Source organism: Camponotus floridanus, unplaced genomic scaffold, assembly GCF_003227725.1.
Source record: "Camponotus floridanus strain SB8 unplaced genomic scaffold, Cflo_v7.5 scaffold34, whole genome shotgun sequence".
In the NCBI taxonomy this organism is placed as follows: domain Eukaryota; kingdom Metazoa; phylum Arthropoda; class Insecta; order Hymenoptera; family Formicidae; genus Camponotus; species Camponotus floridanus.
In genome coordinates, this window is record NW_020229481.1 from 80,026 (window position 1) to 105,905 (window position 25,880).

At 29.3% G+C, this 25,880-nt stretch overlaps 2 protein-coding genes across 7 annotated transcripts; one reads left to right on the plus strand and one right to left on the minus strand.

Moving 5' to 3' along the window:
- The first annotated feature begins 627 nt into the window (after nucleotides 1-627).
- Nucleotides 628-7,546, plus strand: LOC105255041 (lipase member K). 4 transcript variants are annotated; one of them, XM_025410688.1, is made up of 9 exons: nucleotides 629-751; nucleotides 1,941-2,310; nucleotides 2,896-3,076; nucleotides 3,822-3,967; nucleotides 4,780-4,923; nucleotides 5,344-5,524; nucleotides 6,410-6,522; nucleotides 6,942-7,197; nucleotides 7,326-7,546. In XM_025410688.1, exons 2-8 carry the CDS (start codon nucleotides 2,149-2,151, stop codon nucleotides 7,194-7,196), a joined length of 1,182 nt encoding a protein of 393 aa, XP_025266473.1. In that variant the 5' UTR covers nucleotides 629-751; nucleotides 1,941-2,148; the 3' UTR covers nucleotide 7,197; nucleotides 7,326-7,546. The 4 variants fall into 4 exon arrangements, with proteins under 4 accessions (XP_025266474.1, XP_025266473.1, XP_025266472.1 ...); XM_025410689.1 differs by lacking the exon at nucleotides 7,326-7,546 and having other exon boundaries at nucleotides 628-751; nucleotides 6,425-6,522; nucleotides 6,942-7,237; XM_025410687.1 differs by lacking the exon at nucleotides 7,326-7,546 and having other exon boundaries at nucleotides 6,942-7,237.
- On the minus strand, nucleotides 6,977-22,537 carry LOC112638628 (cytochrome P450 4C1-like). 3 transcript variants are annotated; one of them, XM_025410684.1, is made up of 13 exons: nucleotides 22,439-22,537; nucleotides 21,106-21,411; nucleotides 20,674-20,783; nucleotides 20,285-20,375; nucleotides 13,054-13,239; nucleotides 12,760-12,853; nucleotides 12,026-12,128; nucleotides 11,822-11,921; nucleotides 11,499-11,605; nucleotides 11,346-11,414; nucleotides 9,094-9,262; nucleotides 8,713-8,892; nucleotides 6,977-7,145 (listed from the first exon to the last, which is right to left on the minus strand). In XM_025410684.1, the coding sequence occupies exons 2-13, from the start codon at nucleotides 21,257-21,259 to the stop codon at nucleotides 7,123-7,125; spliced, it is 1,386 nt and encodes a 461-aa protein (XP_025266469.1). In that variant the 5' UTR covers nucleotides 21,260-21,411; nucleotides 22,439-22,537; the 3' UTR covers nucleotides 6,977-7,122. The 3 variants fall into 3 exon arrangements, with proteins under 3 accessions (XP_025266469.1, XP_025266468.1, XP_025266470.1); XM_025410683.1 differs by lacking the exon at nucleotides 6,977-7,145 and adding an exon at nucleotides 8,423-8,647; XM_025410685.1 differs by lacking the exons at nucleotides 6,977-7,145; nucleotides 20,674-20,783; nucleotides 22,439-22,537 and adding an exon at nucleotides 8,424-8,647 and having other exon boundaries at nucleotides 21,106-21,185.
- Nucleotides 22,538-25,880: the final 3,343 nt, after the last annotated feature.

Consider the following 25,880-nt stretch of genomic DNA (forward strand, 5'->3'; position numbering starts at 1 on the left):
CTTGTTTTATATATGATTATTAGACCTATTGTTTAAGATGTTTAATATTATATTCATTTTGGTGTTTGAGTCATTTAATTTTATTTTTGCGATTACAATGTATTTTCCGAATTATACGACACATAATATGATGGATAATACTTCACCAATTTTTTTTATATATATAGTTTCTATCCATTTGTAATAAAAATAATTAATTTTCTTGGATTTTTTTGAAAATTTTTAAACAATACAATATTATACATATAAACTTATATATTATATATATTACATTGTAATGTTCTTGCTGGTAGTTTAATGTTGTTTATTACAATTTCGGTAATTTATCTTCTACCATATACATTTTCCGAAATATGTTATGATTGTATGGCTAATAAGACGATAATATTTTTTCTTTCTTTACCTTATAATTAATACAAGAAAATCACCAATAAAATAAAGTTTTGTTGTAACAGTAAGTGATATAATAAGTGCCCAACTGTAACATGTTGTTGTATTTATCACTTTTACTTTTATTTTTATTTTCTTCGATAATACATCGCAAAATTATTACATTGTTCATTTTTTAAATTTTTTATAGAATCACTTTATCGACCGATGCTATGAGATTGATCGAGTATATGTATTTAGTGACATATTGCGGTCATTCCGATTCAGCTGGTAAATGTTATTACATTTGAGTCAAGGCAAAAGAATATTTGCATTAACTGGATTTCACCGAACATTAAAATCTCTATGTAATTCTCAAAATGTAAGTGTATCTTTATAACTCATTAAAATGAGAACTAAAATTTTTATTTTTCTTAGTTTTCTTTAAATGCTATCAAGAAATGCTTGAAAACGATTGCCGCTTTTTAATTCAAAACTGTAATTTAGGCAAAAAATTAATTGAATTTATATAATTCCTCAAGCGATTCTTTTTTGCGATTTATCATACATATGCATATGGATCTACGTATATTGAACTTTGTACATTGACCTTTGTATATTATGACAGAAGTTACTCGAATCATTTGAATTTGCTGTGGGAAAAATTGCTCAAATATAATCGAATAAATGTATATATAATTTTATAAAGAATATATACATATATATATTTTATATTATAAGATGTACATATATATTTGATTTTGGCAGAAGTTTTTCGAAAATTGCAATAAAACAGATAGAAAGCGACATAAGAATTAGCAACAAATTTTTCGTAGCAGATAAAAGTTGAATCCAAGGATTAAAAATAATAATTACTCTTCATATATACGTTTTTTAGTTTATGCTGTAAATTTAGCAATTTATATTGTATACATAAGACTTAACATTTAAATTTTAATATGACATGTTGCCAGTAACAGGGAAGGGCAATCTATTTTGTTGAAAACAGGTTTTTTTCTCTTCGAAACAAATGTTGTTTTCCCGAAAGTCAGGATAACAGTATGCAAAATATTAGTAATAATCGAACATGTATCGAATTAATTTGTTCGGTATTCGGGAGCAAGAAGTTTTGTTTTGTATTTATATGTGACGGAACTTTTTCTATCACGGCATTTTTGTAAGAATTTCTATTTAGAGGAAGTACCGGAAGGGACGATTCCTCTCTACAAAATCGAATCGACAACTGCTTTTCACTCTGATCCACACGATACTTCTCGCTCAAGTCACAATAATTCTTTATCTTATAATTTAATTTTACGTTAATTTTACATTTATTTTATAATTTAATTTTACGCATTTTATTATCTTCCTGCCTTTTCATTTGGCCATCCTGTATGTACACATATTGAAGACAAGGATAACTGCTTACATATAAATTTATATTTTTATCGAAATGCTTTTGTGCTCGTATGATTAATAATACAATAATGATTAGTACAATAATAAGACATTAGTACAATAATAATACACTAATAATACAATAATATCTTTTTCATATTCTTTTTTTCTAGTTGATAAAAAATAGACGGAAGTGAAATGAGGATTTATTCTAATATGATGGTACGCAACGTGTGAAAAGCAGTTAGTATCTATGTCGCGCAGTAACATCTATCATTTTCGCGTGTTCTGCTTAATTTTCAACGATATATATCTCAATACTCCAAAAAACTCTCGAATTATCCTTATTTTCTTTCACTGTTTATTGAATCATTCATTGAAATGAAATTGATCGGGCTCATGTTTTTGCTACCGTTTTGTAGTCATTTTAGAGCGGCTCCGATAAATGTGACCTCTGAGTTAAGTGTGCTCATTAGAAGAATAATATGGACTGATTGGAATCAGTTCAACATCGAATTGAATCCTGATTCCATTCTCGACACGGTAAATGAAAGTTTTCATTCAATGAAGAATAGAAATGAGAATTAAAATCTGTAATGTTTCAATTAATTTCTTCAATGTTGTTGAAACTGATAAAAAGTAATCGACTGTTACCGGCCGTGTTCTCTTGTTCAGAACGAAAATCACATAGTTTTGCAAAATTGTACTACATTATAGTCTTTAAAAATATAGAAGAGTATTTTTGTATATTTTGATCGCTTTTGGAGTGTTGATGTAATATTTAATTATTAATACTGATCAATTGACATTAAATTTCTATTATTTATTTATGAATTTGAAATGTAAAATATTTAATATATATAATATATATAATATATATAATATAAAATATTAATATATATATAATATATATTAATATATATAATATATATATATTAAAATATTAATATATATAATATATATAATATAAAATATTAATATGTAATATTTTGAAATGTAAAATAACGTGAAATATGTATATTTTCATGCTTATGCCTATGAAAATAAATATATTATGCATTTCTTGTTGCTCAAATTTATTTTAAATTCAAATCAGTTTTTCCTCTTTCTTATACAGTCCTTTTTCAGCCTGAGATGGTAAGAAAAGCGGGTTATCTTGTGGAATCTTACGTTGTAACGACGGAGGACGGCTATCTCTTGACGTTACATCGTATCCCAGGTGGCAACGATTCTTTACCCGTGCTGCTGCAGCATGGTTTTTTAGGCAGCTCCGCTGACTGGCTTGTTCTTGGCAAAGGCAAAGCATTAGGTACCATCGTCAATCAATTTTTCATCATATATGTATCATAAAATCATATCGTCAATTTCGCTTTTATCATAAAGATGCCACAAAATTTGAAAATTAATCTTATATGTATGCTAAGATATTATATGGAAAGTAAGTTACTTGTTAAATATTGTAAGCAATTTTTTTGAATTCTAGCTTACCTTTTAGCAGATCAGGGATATGATGTTTGGTTGGGTAATTTTCGTGGTAATATTTACTCGAAGGCACATATCTCCTTTTCTCCGTCCAATTTGACATTTTGGGATTTTAGGTACTAGCAAAATAAGAATAATAATGTTATAAAAATGAGATAATAATAATTGTTACTATATTTGTTTTCACTTGACGTAATACGTAAGGATTTGTTACACTTATATACGTACTTATTTTTTCGAAAATGCATCATTTGCAAGATATCTCACATTTTCTTGTGTCGATATAAATATTGTTGTTCTTCTTGATTGTTGGTAAATTATTTTGTGTGCAAAATTTTAATTTCTGCTTTTAAGGAACACGCTATATATATTATGTACATGTTTATATAATATATTTATTTTCTTGTGTGTGTGTTTGTATGTCACCGTGTACATATTTATATATTTTATAATATATTAATTAAATTTTTCGTTAGCTATAACGAAATGGGTATCTATGATTCAGCCGCGATGATTACATTTATCACGAATATGAGATCCCAACCATTGCACATATATTGATCATTCTATAGGCACAACCAGTTTTTTCATAATGGCATCAGAGCGCCCGAAAATCGCTAAAATGGTGGAAATGATGATCAGTCTCGCGCCAGCAGTTTTTACAGATTACATGCAGAGTCCGATACAATATTTGATCCCTTTCAAAAATGTGCTTAAGGTAAAATAATATAATGTGATACAGTATTAAAAGATAAACACTTAATTTTTGCTTTCGTGTAATAATTATTTAAAACAATGTGGAAAAATTAAGTACATCTTTAAATAAAGTACTTTTCTATTAGAGGTAAAGTTTGTAAACTGTTATTTAAGAAAGGAAAAATAATTAACAGCGTTAGAAATAAATGTTATGGCACATAAACAATGAAAGGAATATGACGGTAGCAATAACCAAATCAATATTTTTGATATATTAGCTACTTAAATTTAATAGTCAATTCATATTATTACTTGACTATGATTGATCGATGTGCTCATTTATTGCTTACATTATTTTATTGTAAGCAATAAATGAACACAATCATATATTCACTTTATGTTAATAACATTATAACGTATTATTTCTCAATTCCTATCCTATCAATAGAATGAAACAAATTTCTGGCAAAATAGAAAATTTGTCTGACAATAAAATATCAATGGTAAATGCACTAGATTGCTCTTTTAATAAAACTTCCTTTCAGGAAATTAACTCTGAACATTTAAAATCTTTCATATTTTTTTCTTGCTTCACATTTTGTTTGTTTATGCTGTACATATTCAATTTTGAGTTACAATTTTAAGGCAATATTCTCTGACGATTTAAAATTAAATTTATAACGATTTTTAAAGCTTTTATATAAATTATTTTAATAGATTTAAAAAATTGGTTAAAAATTTATTAATTTATTCCCAAAATTAAAACAAAACTCGGACAAGGAAAGTTACAAGATTTACAATAAATTACATTATTATTAAGATATTTAATTGCAGATGGTGATGCAATTGTTCTTTCATGATGAATTCCTCGGTGATTCTGTAAGATTTCTTTTGAAAGATATCTGCGATCAGAACATTGAATTTTGTTCTAATATAATGTCTATGATCTGTGGTGATGATCGCGAACAGTTTAACAATGTAAGTAATAAAAATTTTCTGTTGAAATACAATTCCGATTGAATCTTTAAATATCACATTTCGTGATAATTTCACGATCGCGTGAACACATTTTAGGAGAAACTCATCAACTTCATATATGTATATTATTGTTTTTTATTTATTGTTAGACTCTACTGCCTATTATCATGCATAATCTCTAAAATTAATGTCCATTTGATTTTAATTTAAACTTCATGATTATTTTTACTATTATAATTTTACATATATACACATTGATTCTTCATCTTTTTTTGATATTATAGTATTATATTTATATTATTTGTATTGTAGAGAATTGCCCTATTAATTTGAAAATATATATAATATGCACTTGTTATCGCACAAAATTTCAAGTTTAGGCCAACTTTTCCTTTTTCTTACACAGTTTTCTTCTTTCAGCCGGAGATGATAAGAAAAGCTGGATATCCCGTGGAAGCTCACGTTATAAAGACGGAGGACGGTTATCTCTTGACATTACATCGTATTCCAGGTGGCAACGATTCTTTACCCGTGCTGCTGTTGCACGGTCTTACAGCCAGCTCCTCTAAGTGGCTTATTCCTGGCAAAGACAAAGCATTCCGTATGATCATTACCAATATTTAAACGCATACATGCACTGAGAAAAATCGTTTGATTGTACTAACAAGACGTATATGATTAAAGACATTTTGGTTAAATCAAATCAGAATTTCTAGTTGTCATAAGACTCGATTTTTTATAACTAGAACGTTGGATAGATTTTACTATAAGGATTTGGTTAGTATTTTCTGGTTGGATCTATAAAATTTCTTATTGCACTAATTTTTTTGCTTGCGCCAGGCGACAAGCTACTCTTAACTTAACTCGTATTCAATATTTGCCATGAAATGTATATAATGTATGAAATGTATATAAATGTATATAAAGAACTAGTATTAACATTAAATCCAAAGGATATCTTTTTCCTCTTACGAGCAGTAGTGGCAGAAAGAGGACGCTCTCTGATTGTGTGTGTTTGAGTTGCATCCTTTTCTTGTATCACTGTTTATCAGTTTAATTTCCAACAAACTGTATAAAATAATTTATTCAATAATCTGGATTGAATTTATCCAATAATCTTGTTGGAATTCAGAATTTTAAACAGACTTTTAAGATTAGATGGAAACAATTTTAAACCACTTGATGCTGGTGAATTTAGTATTATTAACCAGAAAATTTGGTAAATTTAACAGGAAGAAATTAATCAGATTCATCTGGTAATTCCTACAAGAATTCTGGTTCGTCCATTTTCTAACAGACATACTGGTTGAATCTAGAATTCGAATCTTGAATCAGAATTCTAATTAATGCAACCAGATTTTTTTCTCAGTGTGTATAGCAAAACTGATATAACATTGTTAATTTTATTTCTATCGTAAAAAAAATTAGAAGATTTAGAAATTAATATTATATATAATATGAAATCACAACACCTTTTTTATTTTAGCTTATTTACTAGCAGATCAGGAATACGATGTTTGGTTGGGGAATTTTCGTTACTACCAACTCGAAGACACATATTTCCCTATCTCCGTCGAATCCGACATTTTGGGATTTCAGGTACCAACATAAAATAGGAATAAGAATGTGTTATAAAAATAAGATAATAATAATTATTACAACATCATTATAATTTGACGTAATACACAAGAACTTTTATATATATTTACTTACACTTTTGAAAATGCATTGTATTCAAGATATCTCACATTTAAATGTGCCAATATAATGCATTTATTGTTATTTTTCTTGATTTTTTATGTACATAATTTTTTGTGCAAAATTTTAGTTTCTGATTATATTACGTGCGTAACTTAATATACATATTATATACATATGTATACAATATATTTATTTTCTCTGGGTGTGTGTTTATGTGTGATATATACATATTTTATATATTTTATATATTTTATATATTTTATATTTTACATATATTTTACATATATTTTATATTTTTATTTTATATTGATTTATAGATTAAATTTTTCAATAGCTTTGACGAAATAGACATCTATGATGTATCCGCGATGGTTACATTTATTACGAACTTGAGATCCCAACCATTGCACACATGTATTGGTCATTCTATGGGCACAACGTGTTTTTACATAATGGCATCAGAGCGTCCAGAAATTGCTCGAATGGTGAAAATGATGATCAACTTCGGACCGGTGGTCTTTCTAAATCATATACAAAGTCCGATTCTTGGTTCTCATCAGGAGAATGATTAAAGTAAAATAATATAATAGCGATGTTAAAAATCATATATATAAATTTTATTATCGTGTTATAACTAAACAAATTGAAAAACAATATAAAAAATATAGTATTTTATATTTTTATATTTTTATTGGTTACAGATAAAGTTTTTAAACTGTTATCTAAAGAAACAAAAATAAGGTTAACGACGTTAGAAATAAATGTTACGGGATATAAAAAAATGTAAGCTACATAATGTTAACATTAAGGAAATCGGCATTTTTGATTAGTTGCTTAAATCTAATAATCGATTCACATTAATACTTGTACTACGATCATATCCCCATTGCTTACTGCTTATGTTTTTTATATATTATTGATATATTATATATTTTTATATACATATTATTGAGTTAATGTGTTATTTTTCAATTTTTGTTCTATCGGTAAAATAAAAGAAATTTTTTGCAAAATAAAAAAAGAAGATTAGTCCCACAATGAAATATAAATGAGAAATATACTGAAATCTTTTTTGAGAAATACACAGAATTCTTTTTTAGAAATTTTCAAAGAAATTAATTTTAAACAGTTAAAAACTTACATCTCTTTTTTTCTTTTCACATCCCGTTTGTTTATGCCGTATATATTCAATTTTTGGTTTCAAATTTTGACAAGATATTCTTTGACGAGTTAAAATTAAAACTGAAACAATTCTCGAAGCTCTTATAAATTAGGGTAATTTGTTGAAAAAACTAGATAAAAATTTCCTAATTTGTTCTTAAAATTATATCGTTAAAACTTTAATAGAGTAGAATTTTTTAGAGTAGAGTAAAATTAGAAGTAAATTAGCGATTAAGAGATATGCAATTGCAGATATTGCGATTGTTTTTCCACGTCGAATTTCTCCAGAGCGATTTTGTGAGATTTCTTTTGAAAAATATCTGCGACCATAGATATTTTCTTAATATAATTAAACTTATACTAACTTACAATTTCAAGAAAAATTTTATTTGCAAACAATAATGTGTTTTTTCTACATTGGTTCGTATTGAATGAAACGTAGAAAAATATTAATTTCATTCACTTCATAAATCATTATATGTATGTACGCGTTCATTGCAATTGCAGATAACGATAGAATACGCTTATGCATAATAAATTTGGATATCTAGAAATCTGTATGGTAGGATAGGAATGATTATATATATATATATATATATATATATATATATATATATATATAAACATTACATTTAATCGTGAAAGTATATATATATCCTACAATTCAGATCTCATCCAGTTCATATAAAACTCCAATCAAACTATTTGATTGGAATGAATTTTATATGAACTGGATGAGAAGGACGAATTATCATATGTGCTTTCAACCGGATATTCTTTAAATATTCAACGGGCTCCAAATAAAAATTGTGCACCAAAGGAGCAATCAGAGCTTTCATTTTTAGGAAAGCGAACCGTTGACCTACAATGCGAAATTTATTAAAAGTGATCGACAAGCGAGGACAAATAAAATTATAGTTAATTTACCTATACAATTCCTCGGCCCTGCGCTGAAAGGTAAGTAGGAATAAGGATGACGATTCTGTATCTTCTCAGGCAAGAATCTATCCGGATCAAATATTTCTGGATTTGGCCAAAACTTAGGATCTTTGTGAGCTCCGAGAATGTTAAGAACTAAGATCGTCCCTTTCGGTATGACACATGATTCTGAAAAGGATATTGTGAAATTAAAAGATTCTAAAATGTATGAAAATAAGAGTTATTTGAGGAAAATAAGATATAATATAATATTATATTCTTAAAATACTAATGTGTATTAATCTTATTTTACATACGATGATATATACTTCGTGGTGTAACACGTTGAAAAATATATATAATATATATATAAATCTAATAATTAATTACTCAATTTTATATCCTCTGCAACATGTCGTGCTACCATAAACACGCTGGGATACAAACGTAAAGCTTCTTTTATACATCTTTCTAAATATGATAAATTTTGCAATGATCTCATATTAAGTTTTCCTTTGTCCTCTTGCATCACATTATCAACCTCAACCCTCACACGCTCCTGTGTTATTGATAATAATTAAAATATTTTTCTAATTATTATGATTTCGATGCGTGCGCAGGCAAATAAATTCTTAAGAAATTAAAATCAATTATATATATTTATTTTACAACTGTTTTAATTCTTTAAAAATATATATACTAATATATACATGTGTGTGTGAGTGTGTGAGTGAGTGAATGTGTGTGTGTGTGCGTGCGTGTGTGTGTGCGCGCGCGCGCGCGTGTGTGTGTATGTTGGGCGAAGTCCACAAGGTGTGCAGAGCCGACATTGCCGGGCGATGTCAGTATTATGTAACGTTCTTAGGCAAAGCCCGCTGAAATGGTTTATTAACTGACATAGCCCGGTTTGATGTAGGCAAAGTCGACGCTGCCTATTCGGCTATAGCAATGTCAATAATCACTATTATATTGCGAATATTCTAAGAGGGCAAAGTCGACACTGCTAATTCTTCATGTGCGAAGTTACGCTAGTCCGTATTGTGTAGTCCTGATTTCTCAATTGTTAAGTGATGATTTAATAGATTGACTAGGTACAAATCTGAAAATATTTATTTGAATATAAATGAGAATAAAGCGCAAATATTTTTAATTATTACAATGACCTTAATTTTTAATCAGTCGCAGACTAAAACAAAAATATAACGTATATATTAATATAAAATTAACATAAAATAAAAATTCAACATAACATTCATACTCTTCTACATATTCGTCTAGCATATGAAAATAGTCGTTATACTTAGGTACAGTTACATAAAATAAATATATAATAGGTAAATATTAAGTACAGTTAAATAAAATATGTTATTTAAGGATATTATTGCTCGTCGAAACTAAACATTAAAATTTTTTATTTTAAGTCGCAAATTAAAACTAATTAATTGCTGTATTCATGCGCTAAGCGAATGTATAGAAGAGATATTTATACCTTATGTTGAATTTTCATTTTACGTTTTATTGAGAAATCAAGACTACACAATACGGACGCGCAGCTTCATCCATGAAGAATTAGCAATGTCGATTTTGCCTACTTGGAACTGGACGAAGTTTGCAATATAATAGGAGTTATTGACATTGCTATCGCTGAATAGGCAGTGTCGACTTTGCCTACATCAATCCGGATGATATCATTAATAAACCATTTCAGCGGACTTTGCCTAAAAACGTTATGCAATACTGACATCGCCCGCACAATGTCGACTCTGTACACTGTACACCTTGCGGACTTTGCTCGTAACATATACAGGGTGTTCTAATAAGATATGTCAAAAATTTAAGAAGATATTCCTCACACCTGAAGAATAAAAAAATGTTATATGGACCATAGGTGCGGAAATGATTATTTCAAGAGTTATGTTGAAAATACTATTAGCTGTATTACTTACACAAGGAAAAATTTAGGATTAATTATTGCAAACGACAATCGTTTAATTAGGCTTATTTACATTTGGTTTTAATGTGACCTTGAGTATGTTACAATAAATGTTGAAAATGTTCATCGTTTTCCTAAAGCAACAAATATCTACAAGCAGTGATCGGATCTCAATCAGATAGACTTTTATTTGTGAGGACATTTAAAGACAATCGTACATACTACACCAGTGCGTGATATTCAAGACCTTCGTGACCGTATCACTGCAGGTTGCGAGATAATCCGCTGTACATCAGGCATTTTTGAATGTGTCCATGAATCGATGCGTTGATGTGTCACTACTTGTATTCAGAAAAATAGTGAACATTTTCAACATTTATTGTAACATACTCAAGGTCACATTAAAACTAAATGTAAATAAGCCTAATTAAATAATTGCCGTCTACAATAATTAAATTTTTCCTTGTGTAAGTAATACAGCTAACAGTATTTTCAACATAACCTCAAAAAAAACATTTCCGTATTTATGTCCATATATAACATTTTTTCATCCTTTAGGTGTAAGGAATATCTCCTTAAATTTTTGACATATCTTTTTAGAACACCATGTATATATAAAATATATGGCACCAAAAATTTGGTGTTCATACTATTAAGAAAAAAAGTCGTAAATGTAAATAATTATCGCAATATAATGAGAAATAAGTACCTGAATATCTTTATGTTCAGCTAATAGTAATAAAGTAAATATTATAGCCATCGATGTAGTATCATGAGCCTGTAATCATCATCATATTGTCATATCGTTATATATGCTTATGAGAGAGAGATGTATACAAAAAATTAAAAAAATAATAGATACCTCAAACATAAAAGTATCGACTTCTTCTCTGATGTCCAAATCAGTTAAAGAATTTTCTCGAGATGCCGCTATTAAAAGATCCAACATGGCTAGTCGCTTTTTTTTAACTGGAAATCAAGCATATTAGTAACAATTTCACTTTCGCATATTGCGTTAATTTCATAATATAATTCTTGTTTAAAATTTAAATTCTATTACAAATAATAATGATTTGCAGCAAACCACTACGAGTGGATATGTGTTTAATATAAATGATACAAGCATAATTTAAAATATTGACTGCACTGTCAAACTTAAATTAAAAATTTTGATCTCTTACGTACTTCCAAATATTTCGACATCTTCTGTTTCTTCATTACTTTCAAGATTTTTTAAATACTGATTGTTAGTAAGTTGGTGATAAAGCTTTCTTTCTGCGATAATCTATATACAATATTTAATTTTTAAGAATCTTTGTATTAATAACAATATTATTTTATATATAAATGAAGTATGAAGTATATAATTTAAGGTGTTTTATTACATACTTTTTCCGTAAATCCGTGCAATATTTTCAAGAGTTTCTTTTGTTTTCTTCCTTCTGACGTCAATGAGAATAACATATCGTTGTAGAACCAAGGCCTGAAGACTCTAAATTCAATAAAGTTATATAATTGTAATTCAATAAAGCTATAATAGCTTCAATAATTCACTAATTTAATAAAGCTTTAGCTCGTAATTCAACAAAGCTATAATTCCAATAATAATATAATTTTGTAAAAGCCTAAAACGTTATTTGTAAAAGCATCATAAAATCAAAATAATCTTTAAATAGTCATAAAATATAGAGAATAAATGAAAAATTGAAAATTATGTATGTGTTATGAAAAAGAATCTTCTAAAAACATTGTACTTTTGTTTCAGCTATAGATTTTTTTGATCAAAGACAATTTCTCCTTAGATTCTATTATACAATTCATTTTTACTTTATTTCTCAAAATTCTAATATTTCAAATTCTTATAACACTTTAAGAGATTAAAAACTGCAAATAATATTTATCTTATAACAAAACGTATAGTGGAGCACGAAGAGTATATTTTTATTGTAACTTGTCCGCTTAAGCGATTTGGTGTCTTATATTAATTGTTTATTTTCTTATGACTATTCATTAATTGATCTGTTTTCAAAATATATATCATAATAATAATTATTACTTAAAAAATCGTAGATACATCACATCATTATATAGATTTATTGTATATCAATTAATATATAAATTACCTATAAACCACCAATTCTATTAAATCGTGTATCGCTTTTCGATATTCTTGATGGAATGTGCCGAGTTTTGATAGGGAGACGCCCATAGCAGTTTCTACAAATGCATTTATTATAAACGATTAAAATAATAGTCAAAAATTTAAAGGATAGCTTTGAGTATAAAAAAAATCGAATATTATCTATCGCGATTAAATCGATATACTACATAAAAATTATCTCCTTACCTTAAAAAATAATCATTTAAAATGAAATTCTCATATACATATAACAATGAGAATTTTACAGAAATCTTACCGCATATCGCGTTTAGAGTATGTTCACTGACAAATGGTAATAAATCTTTTACAACTGTCCCTCCGACATCTTTCAAAGACTTTGTCATGCAATCACCCTCTTTGATCAAAATATCAACAAATCGATTCAACATATTAAAATGAAATGCAGGTGTTAGTATCTTTCTTCTTGCGTGCCACTTAGCGCCTAAAACAAAAAAACAAATTTGTGCAATAAAATACAAATAATATTTTATATAAGATGTCTTTATTAAAGTATCTCTCTTAATTTAATGTTTATTGATAAATCCTTAAATAACACATTAATATAGTACGCTAATTTTTCTTATATATCACAAAATTGTTTTATAATCTTTTAAACTTCTTCTTATGGAATTTTTACGGTAAGAGAAACTGCAAGTATCAACGTGGATTTAGTTATTATTTTGGAATTAATTCTTTACAAATTAGAGAAAGTAGAAAGAACAGAAACAGAAACGGGATAGAATAGAAATAGCAGATAGAAATAATTAATATTAATATATTAATATAACATTAATATTAATATATACATATAAGTCCATTACGTGATAGTGTTTGATTTAACTAAAATTTGATTTAAATAAAACCTCTCTATTACTTCTATTTATTTGAGAATACATGCATCTTGGCGAAATTATCTCTCAATATAATCACACCCAAATTTTTTTTAAATCTACTAGCTTATACAACAAAGGAGTTGTATAAATTTACCGTTTAAGATAATATTCAAGTCTAAGTATCATTTTATTTAATTTTTTATGATGAAACAGATCGATCAGAAATTGTAATAAAAAAGCAGGGTTGGGAAAGTTACTTTTTAAAAGTAACTCGTTACCGTTACCGTTCTTTTTTCTAAGAAGTAACTCGTTATCGTTACCCGTTACCAATTTTCAAAAGTAACTCGTTACCATTACCGTTACTTAAAAATAACGCGTCGTTACAATTTTCGTTACTTTTTAAATATAGGTTTATTAAATATTACAAGGTTTATTTTAATTTTTCCTCCTGCACAAAATTTATAGGCAAAGGCAAAATTTTTTTCGTTGCTAAGATTTGGTCGAAATTGAAAAACTTTAGAATATGCCGGCCATGGAATTTCACATTCCATTTCCTTTGAAGATTGAGATGTACTTGTTTCTTCCATTATTTTTTATTTTTTACTATAATCTTCAGATTAAGATACAAATATCTTTTTGAGATTGAATATCAATACGTATGCCATGTGGAAAATGACTATAATGCCGGCAAACTAAGCAGCTTATGCGAGCACGTGCTTGCACACTATTATAAGAAACAAAAGTTGTTACAAAATCTCAAAGATGAGATTTTTCTCATAACATTAAGAAATATAATAAACAAAGTTAAAGGCTCCTCTAAATTAACAAATCAATAATAAATAGTAAAAGGCAGTAAAGAGCCAACGCAGTTGTAGGGCGTGGATAAAATAATTTCCAAGGCAGCAAATTCAATTTTAACAATCCTTTCGCTTTATTCCAATCGTTTCGGACTCAATTCGAGCCTTCTTCAGTGAATCTAATAAACACAAAGAAAAGATAAATAAATCAACTAAGGAAAAAATAAAAACACAATCTCAATAAATGCAAAAAAGAGGAAAAAGCATAGTCAGATGTATGCATGATCTATAAGAGCGACGCGACTTCGTCAAGGCTGGTCCATCTGAAAAAACACGATGCAAAAAGTCCTCTCAACGGTACAAAGCGCGAAGAGCGATGCATTAACAAAATAAAACCAAAACTAGTCACAAATCTTAAAAAAGAGAAATTCATTAACACTAATTAAAGGCAACTCACTCACTCAGACAAGAGACAAACCAGCAAAAACGAAACGAAACAATCGACAAGCTCAAAATCGAATAGGCCGATAATTCAAACAGCAACGGTAATAATGTCATATTGTGGTCGGTAATAACAAGAGGACAAAGCCAAACCGAAAAACAACCCGCTAAATCTTGGGCATGTTTTCAACTATCGATAGGCACGAAGTACTTAATTTTTTACAGTATCGCTTTGGAGATTCAACGCATTTTTTTGGCGCTTAATATAAATCATTTCAGAAATGAGTCTTTTTCCTAAAAACGCTTCCTCATCCAAAATCTCGACATCATCAAAATCAAATGTGTGATTAAGCGCTCTATGTTCTGCAATGACGGACGTAAAATTCCTTCTATGTTCCTTGATTGTCGTTCTTGACAAGCGACCTGTTTGTCCTACGTAAGAGGCGTCGCAATCTGTGCAATTAATTTTATATACAATATTACTACGAGAATCATTCAGTAAACAGTCCTTGCCGACTTTAATAAATTTGCGCAAAGTATTTATTCCGGTGTAAGAAAGCCTGACATCGAGATCTCTGACGCAGTATCGAAAACGTTCTGATATGTTCTTCACATATGGAACGTTAAAATATGTAATCTTATTACCACCTCTCTCATCATCAATCACAATCTCAACATCATTTGAACCGTTGTCATGTTTGTTATTAAATCTATGAAATAGAATATTCAGTCGATCAACAATTATGTGAAAAATAAGAGAGAGCGGATATTCGTTGTTGAGAAAGATGTTAACAATAAATTCGAGATTGTCTTGATGAAATTTAGGATGAGAAAGCCAGAAAACTTTATCTATTAACCCAATGATCGTGCCCTTCTGGCAAAGGGGATGTCGCAACTCGAAGTGGAGGTACCTTCCCGAAAAAGTTGGTTTATGAAACCAATTGAATTCAATATGTCCATTGTTTAAAATAATAGTGATGTCAAGAAAATTCAAACGGTTGTCGACACCCTCCTCAACAATGAATTGCAGTCTTGTATGGAACGAGTTAAAAATGTTCAGGACAACATTGAGCATTGAGGAGAGAGCCGCCAACACGATGTCGTCAACATATCTAAAATAAAACGGAAGGTCCATAGGTAGAGCTACGATAGCCCTTGACTCTAAATCTTGAAGCGTGATCTCAGCGATAATCGGGGAAAGAGGAGAGCTCATGGGCGTGCCAAATGTTTGTTAATAACAAACATCATTAAACATAAAAAAAGTGGAATTTAAAATAAAGCGAACTGCCATTACAAATTCATCGCGAGGTATCCGGCAATTGATTCCTATATGGTCCCATCTAACAACCAAACTATTAATGGCCATATCCAAAGATATATTGGTGAATAGTGAGACAACATCCAACGAAATCAATTTTACATCACCATCAATACGTTTGCCGTTCAGTCTCTCGACTACTTGCGCGCTGTTAATAATCTGACTATCAGGTCTCGGGATAGATTTATAAATGACGTCATGTAAAAATTTAGCGAGACCATAAAGCGGCGTGTTTTTCGATGAGACTATTATGCGTAACGGATTGTTCTTCTTATGAATTTTCGGCAGCCCATAAGCTCTCGGTAAAACGCCGTCTGTACAATTTAACGATCTGTACTTCGAAACAGAGATGTAATCACGAGCTCTCCACCTCGCAAGCATTTCATGAAGACTACTGATCAATTTATTAATCGGGTTCTTATTAACTAATTTATAAGTGTCTTTATCAGGTGTCTTTATCTAACAAACTAGACATATTAGATAAATAGCTGTCCTTATCCAACGCGACTGTTATGTTGCCTTTATCAGCCCTCGTAAACAAAATGTCAGGATTATCTTTGATGAATTTTTTTGCAGCGTTAAAGGAGTTCAGAATAATTTTATCGGCTGGAGGCGTATATGAAGTAGAATTATGAAAGGAGTTTATAATGGGAAAGGATCTATTTCTCACAGTCATACGAACATCCACGGGCAGTTTGTCAATGCTATACTCCACGTTCTTTAATAATTCGACGATCGTTCTTTCCTTGTCGATAACCGGTAGACAAAATTTCTCTCCTAATTGTAGTAACAATTGAACGTCGTGCGGTATATTCGAAGAAGACAAATTCACAACCATTCGTCTTTTAGTTCTAAGACAGGAGCAACCCATGGCGAGAAAGAAGAAGGATCAAGGTCAATACATATGGACAGGGAAAAGGATCGGGGATATAAGGAAAAATTCATGTTGTTAAATTTTGGCAGAAGTTGAGCTGAATGGATTGTTACTACAATTAGGAGAGAAATTTTGTCTACCGGTTATCGACAAGGAAAGAACGATCGTCGAATTATTAAAGAACGTGGAGTATAGCATTGACAAACTGCCCGTGGATGTTCGTATGACTGTGAGAAATAGATCCTTTCCCATTATAAACTCCTTTCATAATTCTACTTCATATACGCCTCCAGCCGATAAAATTATTCTGAACTCCTTTAACGCTGCAAAAAAATTCATCAAAGATAATCCTGACATTTTGTTTACGAGGGCTGATAAAGGCAACATAACAGTCGCGTTGGATAAGGACAGCTATTTATCTAATATGTCTAGTTTGTTAGATAAAGACACCTGATAAAGACACTTATAAATTAGTTAATAAGAACCCGATTAATAAATTGATCAGTAGTCTTCATGAAATGCTTGCGAGGTGGAGAGCTCGTGATTACATCTCTGTTTCGAAGTACAGATCGTTAAATTGTACAGACGGCGTTTTACCGAGAGCTTATGGGCTGCCGAAAATTCATAAGAAGAACAATCCGTTACGCATAATAGTCTCATCGAAAAACACGCCGCTTTATGGTCTCGCTAAATTTTTACATGACGTCATTTATAAATCTATCCCGAGACCTGATAGTCAGATTATTAACAGCGCGCAAGTAGTCGAGAGACTGAACGGCAAACGTATTGATGGTGATGTAAAATTGATTTCGTTGGATGTTGTCTCACTATTCACCAATATATCTTTGGATATGGCCATTAATAGTTTGGTTGTTAGATGGGACCATATAGGAATCAATTGCCGGATACCTCGCGATGAATTTGTAATGGCAGTTCGCTTTATTTTAAATTCCACTTTTTTTATGTTTAATGATGTTTGTTATTAACAAACATTTGGCACGCCCATGAGCTCTCCTCTTTCCCCGATTATCGCTGAGATCACGCTTCAAGATTTAGAGTCAAGGGCTATCGTAGCTCTACCTATGGACCTTCCGTTTTATTTTAGATATGTTGACGACATCGTGTTGGCGGCTCCCTCCTCAATGCTCAATGTTGTCCTGAACATTTTTAACTCGTTCCATACAAGACTGCAATTCATTGTTGAGGAGGGTGTCGACAACCGTTTGAATTTTCTTGACATCACTATTATTTTAAACAATGGACATATTGAATTCAATTGGTTTCATAAACCAACTTTTTCGGGAAGGTACCTCCACTTCGAGTTGCGACATCCCCTTTGCCAGAAGGGCACGATCATTGGGTTAATAGATAAAGTTTTCTGGCTTTCTCATCCTAAATTTCATCAAGACAATCTCGAATTTATTGTTAACATCTTTCTCAACAACGAATATCCGCTCTCTCTTATTTTTCACACAATTGTTGATCGACTGAATATTCTATTTCATAGATTTAATAACAAACATGACAACGGTTCAAATGATGTTGAGATTGTGATTGATGATGAGAGAGGTGGTAATAAGATTACATATTTTAACGTTCCATATGTGAAGAACATATCAGAACGTTTTCGATACTGCGTCAGAGATCTCGATGTCAGGCTTTCTTACACCGGAATAAATACTTTGCGCAAATTTATTAAAGTCGGCAAGGACTGTTTACTGAATGATTCTCGTAGTAATATTGTATATAAAATTAATTGCACAGATTGCGACGCCTCTTACGTAGGACAAACAGGTCGCTTGTCAAGAACGACAATCAAGGAACATAGAAGGAATTTTACGTCCGTCATTGCAGAACATAGAGCGCTTAATCACACATTTGATTTTGATGATGTCGAGATTTTGGATGAGGAAGCGTTTTTAGGAAAAAGATTCATTTCTGAAATGATTTATATTAAGCGCCAAAAAAATGCGTTGAATCTCCAAAGCGATACTGTAAAATTAAGTACTTCGTGCCTATCGATAGTTGAAAACATGCCCAAGATTTAGCGGGTTGTTTTTCGGTTTGACTGGCTTTGTCCTCTTGTTATTACCGACCACAATATGACATTATTACCGTTGCTGTTTGAATTATCGGCCTATTCGATTTTGAGCTTGTCGATTGTTTCGTTTCGTTTTTGCTGGTTTGTCTCTTGTCTGAGTGAGTGAGTTGCCTTTAATTAGTGTTAATGAATTTCTCTTTTTTAAGATTTGTGACTAGTTTTGGTTTTATTTTGTTAATGCATCGCTCTTCGTGCTTTGTACCGTTGAGAGGACTTTTTGCATCGTGTTTTCTCAGATGGACCAGCCTTGACGAAGTCGCGTCGCTCTTATAGATCATGCATACATCTGACTATGCTTTTTCCTCTTTTTTGCATTTATTGAGATTGTGTTTTTATTTTTTCCTTAGTTGATTTATTTATCTTTTCTTTGTGTTTATCAGATTCACTGAAGAAGGCTCGAATTGAGTCCGAAACGATTGGAATAAAGCGAAAGGATTGTTAAAATTGATTTGCTGCCTTGGAAATTATTTTATCCACGCCCTACAACTGCGTTGGCTCTTTACTGCCTTTTACTATTTATTATTGATTTGTAAGAATTATATTTGTAAGAATTATATTTGTGAGAAATATAATTCCGTCATTATAATTCCGACAAACATCTATACACTTCACAATTATTAATGTTTTAAGACTTTGAAGTTACCGAAAAGCAAAACAAAATCTAACCTGATTTTTACATACAATGCGTTCAGTAAAACAACTGCTCGTTGTCTTATCAACACTTGTTGATTTGATTCTAAAAGTAAGAGTCAATCACGTTAGACTGTTATTCTATGTTCCGAAAATCGTTGCCAGTATTGATGAACGCAGCTTTTGTTTACTTCTTTTTCTTTCACATGTGCCCAATGATGCGTACATGTTATTCTGCATTCCACACATTTCGTTGAATAAAAATTACACAGTAAATTTGCAAAAAGTAGCGATAAAAGTAACTGTTAAATTCGTTACTCGTTACCGAAAAATGTAACGAAGTTACTTTTTTCGTTACAAACGAAATTTGTAACGTCGTTACCGTTACAGTTACCAAAAAAAGTAACTGTAACGGTAACGACGTTACAAGTAACGCGTTACTTCCCAACCCTGTAAAAAAATATATACTCACATATTAATGTCATATTATTACCTGTGCTAGTGAGGAGACCTGTGTTTAACCAAGGATGTAACAAATTATAAACATGATTTTTCTCGATGTACTTATTGCTGCTTAGAATTATCTGAAATCATCGCAAACAGAAAGCAATATATACATATCTCTCAATATATACATGATATATACATACATATATACTATCTATTTATTATATCTTTTAATTTTACATACAAAAATATATTTATTAATTATATCTCTGTATTTTGAGCTTAATTATTTTGATCTTAATTTCGACGGATCGATTTGTTTCTTTATTTTTTTTTATAAAATGTTTTTGATGAGCAGATACCTTGGTATGAATCGCAAAATTTCTAAATTTAGTTAATCGTAATATCTACAAACAATTTAATTTCTTCTAGTACCTCCAAATCATCTGGATGACGGATACTTATAAAAAATGTGAAGAAACCCCAGAGTTTAAAAACGGGATAATACTGATTATCTATTTCACAGTAGAATTTCCATATTTGCTCTGAGAATTACATTATAAATACACATATCAATACACAAATATTTTTATCAATACACAAATATTTTTATGGGATTAATTTTAGTTTTAATATTAGTGCACCTTTATTCAAATACGTTGTAAATAAATAAATAATAATAAAGAAAATGGATTTTTAATTATGGATAATTATTGCAAACAGAAGTGCTTATATAAGTAATCTACATGCAATAATCTTGATAAGTATAATGTTCTATAGAATAGAGGATTTACGAATTTAATTTTTGCTTGTAAATGACAGATCGTTTGTCAATTAATGTAAGTAGATTAGAAATTTTGTAATTACCTTGTGAAACATAGCAGTGAATCAAACTGCCAACAATTGGAAAACCTGATGGTCCCGGTATAAGATTATAGAGTCGCCCGCTTTTTCCATGATGCACGTAATAATTATATACCAATAAAATAAATATAGATAATACTAATATAGTAATGAACATCGTTTCTTAACTGTCCTGATATGACCGTCTAATTAAGTTTAACCCTCTTTGGTTTATTATTTTATTATTCTTGGATCGCACGCATCATAAAATAAATGATGTTTGATTTTCAATATAATTGACAATTAGCTTGATCCTTAATATCGTTAATCCTAAAGAAAAATAATGAGAAAGAGTGAAAGAATGATCAATGTAATGCATTTGTCATATATTTCTTTATAATTAATAAGTTTTATAAAAAAATCTGATATATTTAAAATCTGATATATTGTTCATTGTAATGGGAAAAAACATTGTTTATGTGCTAAATTTGTAAATTAAAAAAAAAATTGCTAATCGGACATTGCTTGCAATAGTTTCTTTATTTAGTGTATACGATAAAATTTCATTAGATTATATTGCAAAATCTTTATAGTAATTAATATTATTATAATTAGAATAAGAGGGAGAGAGAGAGAGAGAGAGAGAGAGAGAGAGAGAGAGAGAGAGAGAGAGAGTGTGTGTGTGTGTGTGTGTGTGTGTGTGTGTGTGTGTGTGTGTGTGTGTGTTATTCTTGCATTTCTTATATCAAAGATTTATTAAGTTGTTTTTAACATGGTTATAATTTTATTCTATAACTGTAAAGAAATATTTGTAAACGATCATATCTTAATGTCCGCTTACATTCAAGGATACAGTGTTATTTTATAATAAACAGGAGCTATTTAATTAAGTATTTGCAAATTCTATCATAAACAAAGGATTATATTGAAATCTTTTTCTGCTTTTTTTTCAAAATCATCATCGTATTATAATATAAATGTAAATGTCGCATATAATATGTAAATTATATAATTATCGCGAATGATATTAAATAGCGTGTTTACGTTTTTTCTTATTTATTTTAATTATTTGGCATCAATTTTTTGTATCTAAATTATTGTATCAAAAATTACTACAAAATTAACTTAATATACATTTAATAAGATAATAATATATAATATTATAATATATGTTATAATAACTTAATATAATTATAGTAATCAAACAGAATTAATAATTTATGGTATTTGCAAGAATCTCTGTGTTAAAACGCGTTTACATTAATTATGCTCATATATTTACATTAAATATATTCATATTTGGGATTTTACAATGGAATGCTATAGTCTTATTTTATACAAATATTATAAAGATTACCTGATAGATTCTCTGATGCGATGGAAACACAATCGAAATGATTCAAATACAATTATACATCTAGTTAAGCGAACAAATAAGTCAGTACAACAAATCTGCGCGAACTGATAATAATAATCTAAAGACTAGCCGTTTTTATATTCTCCAGCTCATATAAGAAATTATATTTCAAAGGAAGAGAATAAATTAAAAAATACACAAGGCTCTTAATTTAATTTACATAACATATTCAAAGTTCAAAATCGAAGAATGTTTACATCAGAATTTTTATAAGATCTCTCTCTCTCTCTCTCTCTCTCTCTCCCCCTCCCTCCCTACCACCCTCTCTCACTCTTTCTCTCTCTCTCTCGCTCGCTCTCTCTCTGTCTCTCTCTCTCTCGCTCTCTCCTTATTTAACATATTGTAGATTTTTATTTATTAGAGCACACGAAGGTTCAATGGAATATAAGACTAATACAGAAGAATAATAAAATCTCGATTTGTATAACTTCTGGTCTATCTATAATCAACAGATTTGTCTATTGCATCTTCTATTCAGCCAGAATAAAATGAAATGATTAGTATTAGTAGTTATTGTTATAATTATTATCTTACAATTGCAACAAAACGATAATAGAATATCAGATAAGAAATAAAGATTATAGTTCGCTATATGCAAATTTTACATATGTCATTAATCTAATAAATAAGTCGATTAAGTCGCGTCATTAAAAATGATTGACATCGAAAATAACATGACAAGACAAGATGTCGAGTTCACGAAGGAATTATGCAAGGAAAAGAACATTGTTTATAGTATATTTTATTGCTTAAGTCTGTTTTTTGTCTATAAAACTGCTATTTATATATCAAGTGCATTATATTCTAAAAAAATTACCTTTTCAAAAAAAGGTAAAAAAAAGAAGTCGAGTCATCTCAGTAATAAAACATTATTGTATAGAACTATTTTACAAAAAATTATTTTAAGAAAAAATTGCTGTATTAAAAAAAATTGTGTAAAATAGTTGTCATAACTATCTACAAAAATTAATGATATATTTAAATAGAAAATTACGTCGAGAATAAAAAAGTTCGATTTTATTTTATGTTTATCAACAGTGTGTGTGCGTGTCTGTCTGTCTGTCTGTGTGTGTGTGGGAGTGTGTGTGTGTTAGTTGTAATTGACTGCTGATAAATAATTAGATGAAGAAAAATTATGTTTATATTTTCGTCGAAAGTTATTACATCTTTGTCGTGAAAGTCAGAATCCCGATTTCTTCAATGATGAACAGTTGATTCATGTAGCTCGTAAGTTAAAAAATTTTAATTATTAAAAAACTCGACGCTGCCAAATTTATTTGTATATTATTCAGCAGCGTCGAGTTTTTTAATAATTAAAATTTTTTAAATTACGAGCTACATGAATCAACTGTTCATCGTTGAAAAAATCGGAATTCTGACTTTCACGACAAAGATGTAATAACTTTCGACGAAAATATAAACATAATTTTTTTTCATCTAATTATTTATCAGCAGTCAATCACATCTAACACACACACACACACACACACGCGCGCCGCGCGCGCGCCGCGCACGCACGCACGCACGCACGCACGCACGCACGCACGCACACAGACAGACAGACAGACACGCACACACACTGTTGATAAACATAAAATAAAATCGAACTTTTTTATTCTCGACGTAATTTTCTATTTAAATATATCATTAATTTTTGTAGATAGTTATGACAACTATTTTACACAATTTTTTTTAATACAACAATTTTTTATTAAAATAATTTTTTGTAAAATAATTCTATACAATAATGTTTTACTACTGAGATGACTTGACTTCTTTTTTTTACCTTTTTTTGAAAAGGTAATTTTTTTTTAGGATATCACTAATTTTTGTAGACAATTAAGAAATAACTATTTTGCACATTAACTTTGTTTAATGTACATTTTTGTAGTTTAAATAATACTTTGTCTTGTGCATAAAACAGTTTTTCACAATAACATAAAATTTTTTACAATTTAATACTTACACATGATTAACTTTTTTATACTTTTTAAAAAAGTAATTTTTGAGAATATGTTAAATATCTAAATAAATAAGCAAAGAATCTGCCACTAGCCCCGTCATTTCATTAAAATATGACGATCTTTTCTACTTAATATACTTTTTGCAAACTTTATAAAGTTAAAATATTAACAAAGCTACAATCTTCAATTAATTCCAGGTGAAGTTCACTTTAATAAAATTTTAATTTTAGGTTTAGTTACAAACCTTCGACATTTTCAATGAAGAAAAATCGTCTCTAAATAAAAACTTTAGAAATCTGTTATTAATGTTACTACATAGTGTGATAGTGTAGGAGACTGCATATAGGATGAGTTTTATTTCGTGTATCAATTTTTTTTATGTGAGGGATTACTGCCCAGGTAGCAAGCACACGTCATTTTGACGTTCCAAACTAGTCATTTTTGGTCATATGTTGTCAAAATGACTGATTATTGTTACATGACTTTATATTGTCTTGCTATAACATTATTTTGACGTCATTTTTCAGTCATGAAGTGACGATTATTTTATTATGAATTCATTAGTTAGTACATCGATCCCATAAAGAAAATCTTTTAAAATTTTTTATATGACATGACTTTTTTCGCGATCAGACTTTTTATATATATATATATATATATATATATATATATTTATATTTATATATTTATTTATTTATATTTATATTTATTATATATTATATTTATTATATATTATATTTATTATATATTATATTTATATTTATTATATATTATATTTATTATATTATATTTATGAAATAGAGAGATGAATTGAAAAGTTTAATATTACTGGCAATAACGAAAGAAATATTACTGAGATATTACTGAAATAGTCAAAATTATTAACTGATTCTTTCTATAAAATATCACTGATTTACAGCGCTCTACTTATAATTACTGTAATCAGTGATTATTTACTGTTTTTCAGTGATAATACACTGATTTACTTTTAGAGAGTGCTTTATTCGACAACATTAAATATATTATTATGCTAAGGGAAAGACATCAAAATGCGGTACATGTCATGATGTCAGGAATCTGTGACATTAGATCGTCACTTTTACGTCATAAAAACGTCAATTCGTGACGTCAAGAATAGTCAGTGAATGACCAATTTGAAACGTCAAAATGACGTGTGTTTGCTACCTGGGTGATTGCAATTGCAATAAATTAATCGATAGGTAGCAATTATTTGGATAAGTATTACATTCGATACGCATGGTCGATTCAAATAATTGACATCTATGGGTACTTTCCGATTCACACATGATGCGCATAAAGTGACAAAAAATGTATAATAATATGCGTGACATGAACTATACATTTTCTGTCACTTTATGCGCATCATGCGTGAATCGGAAAGTATATTATGTACCGAT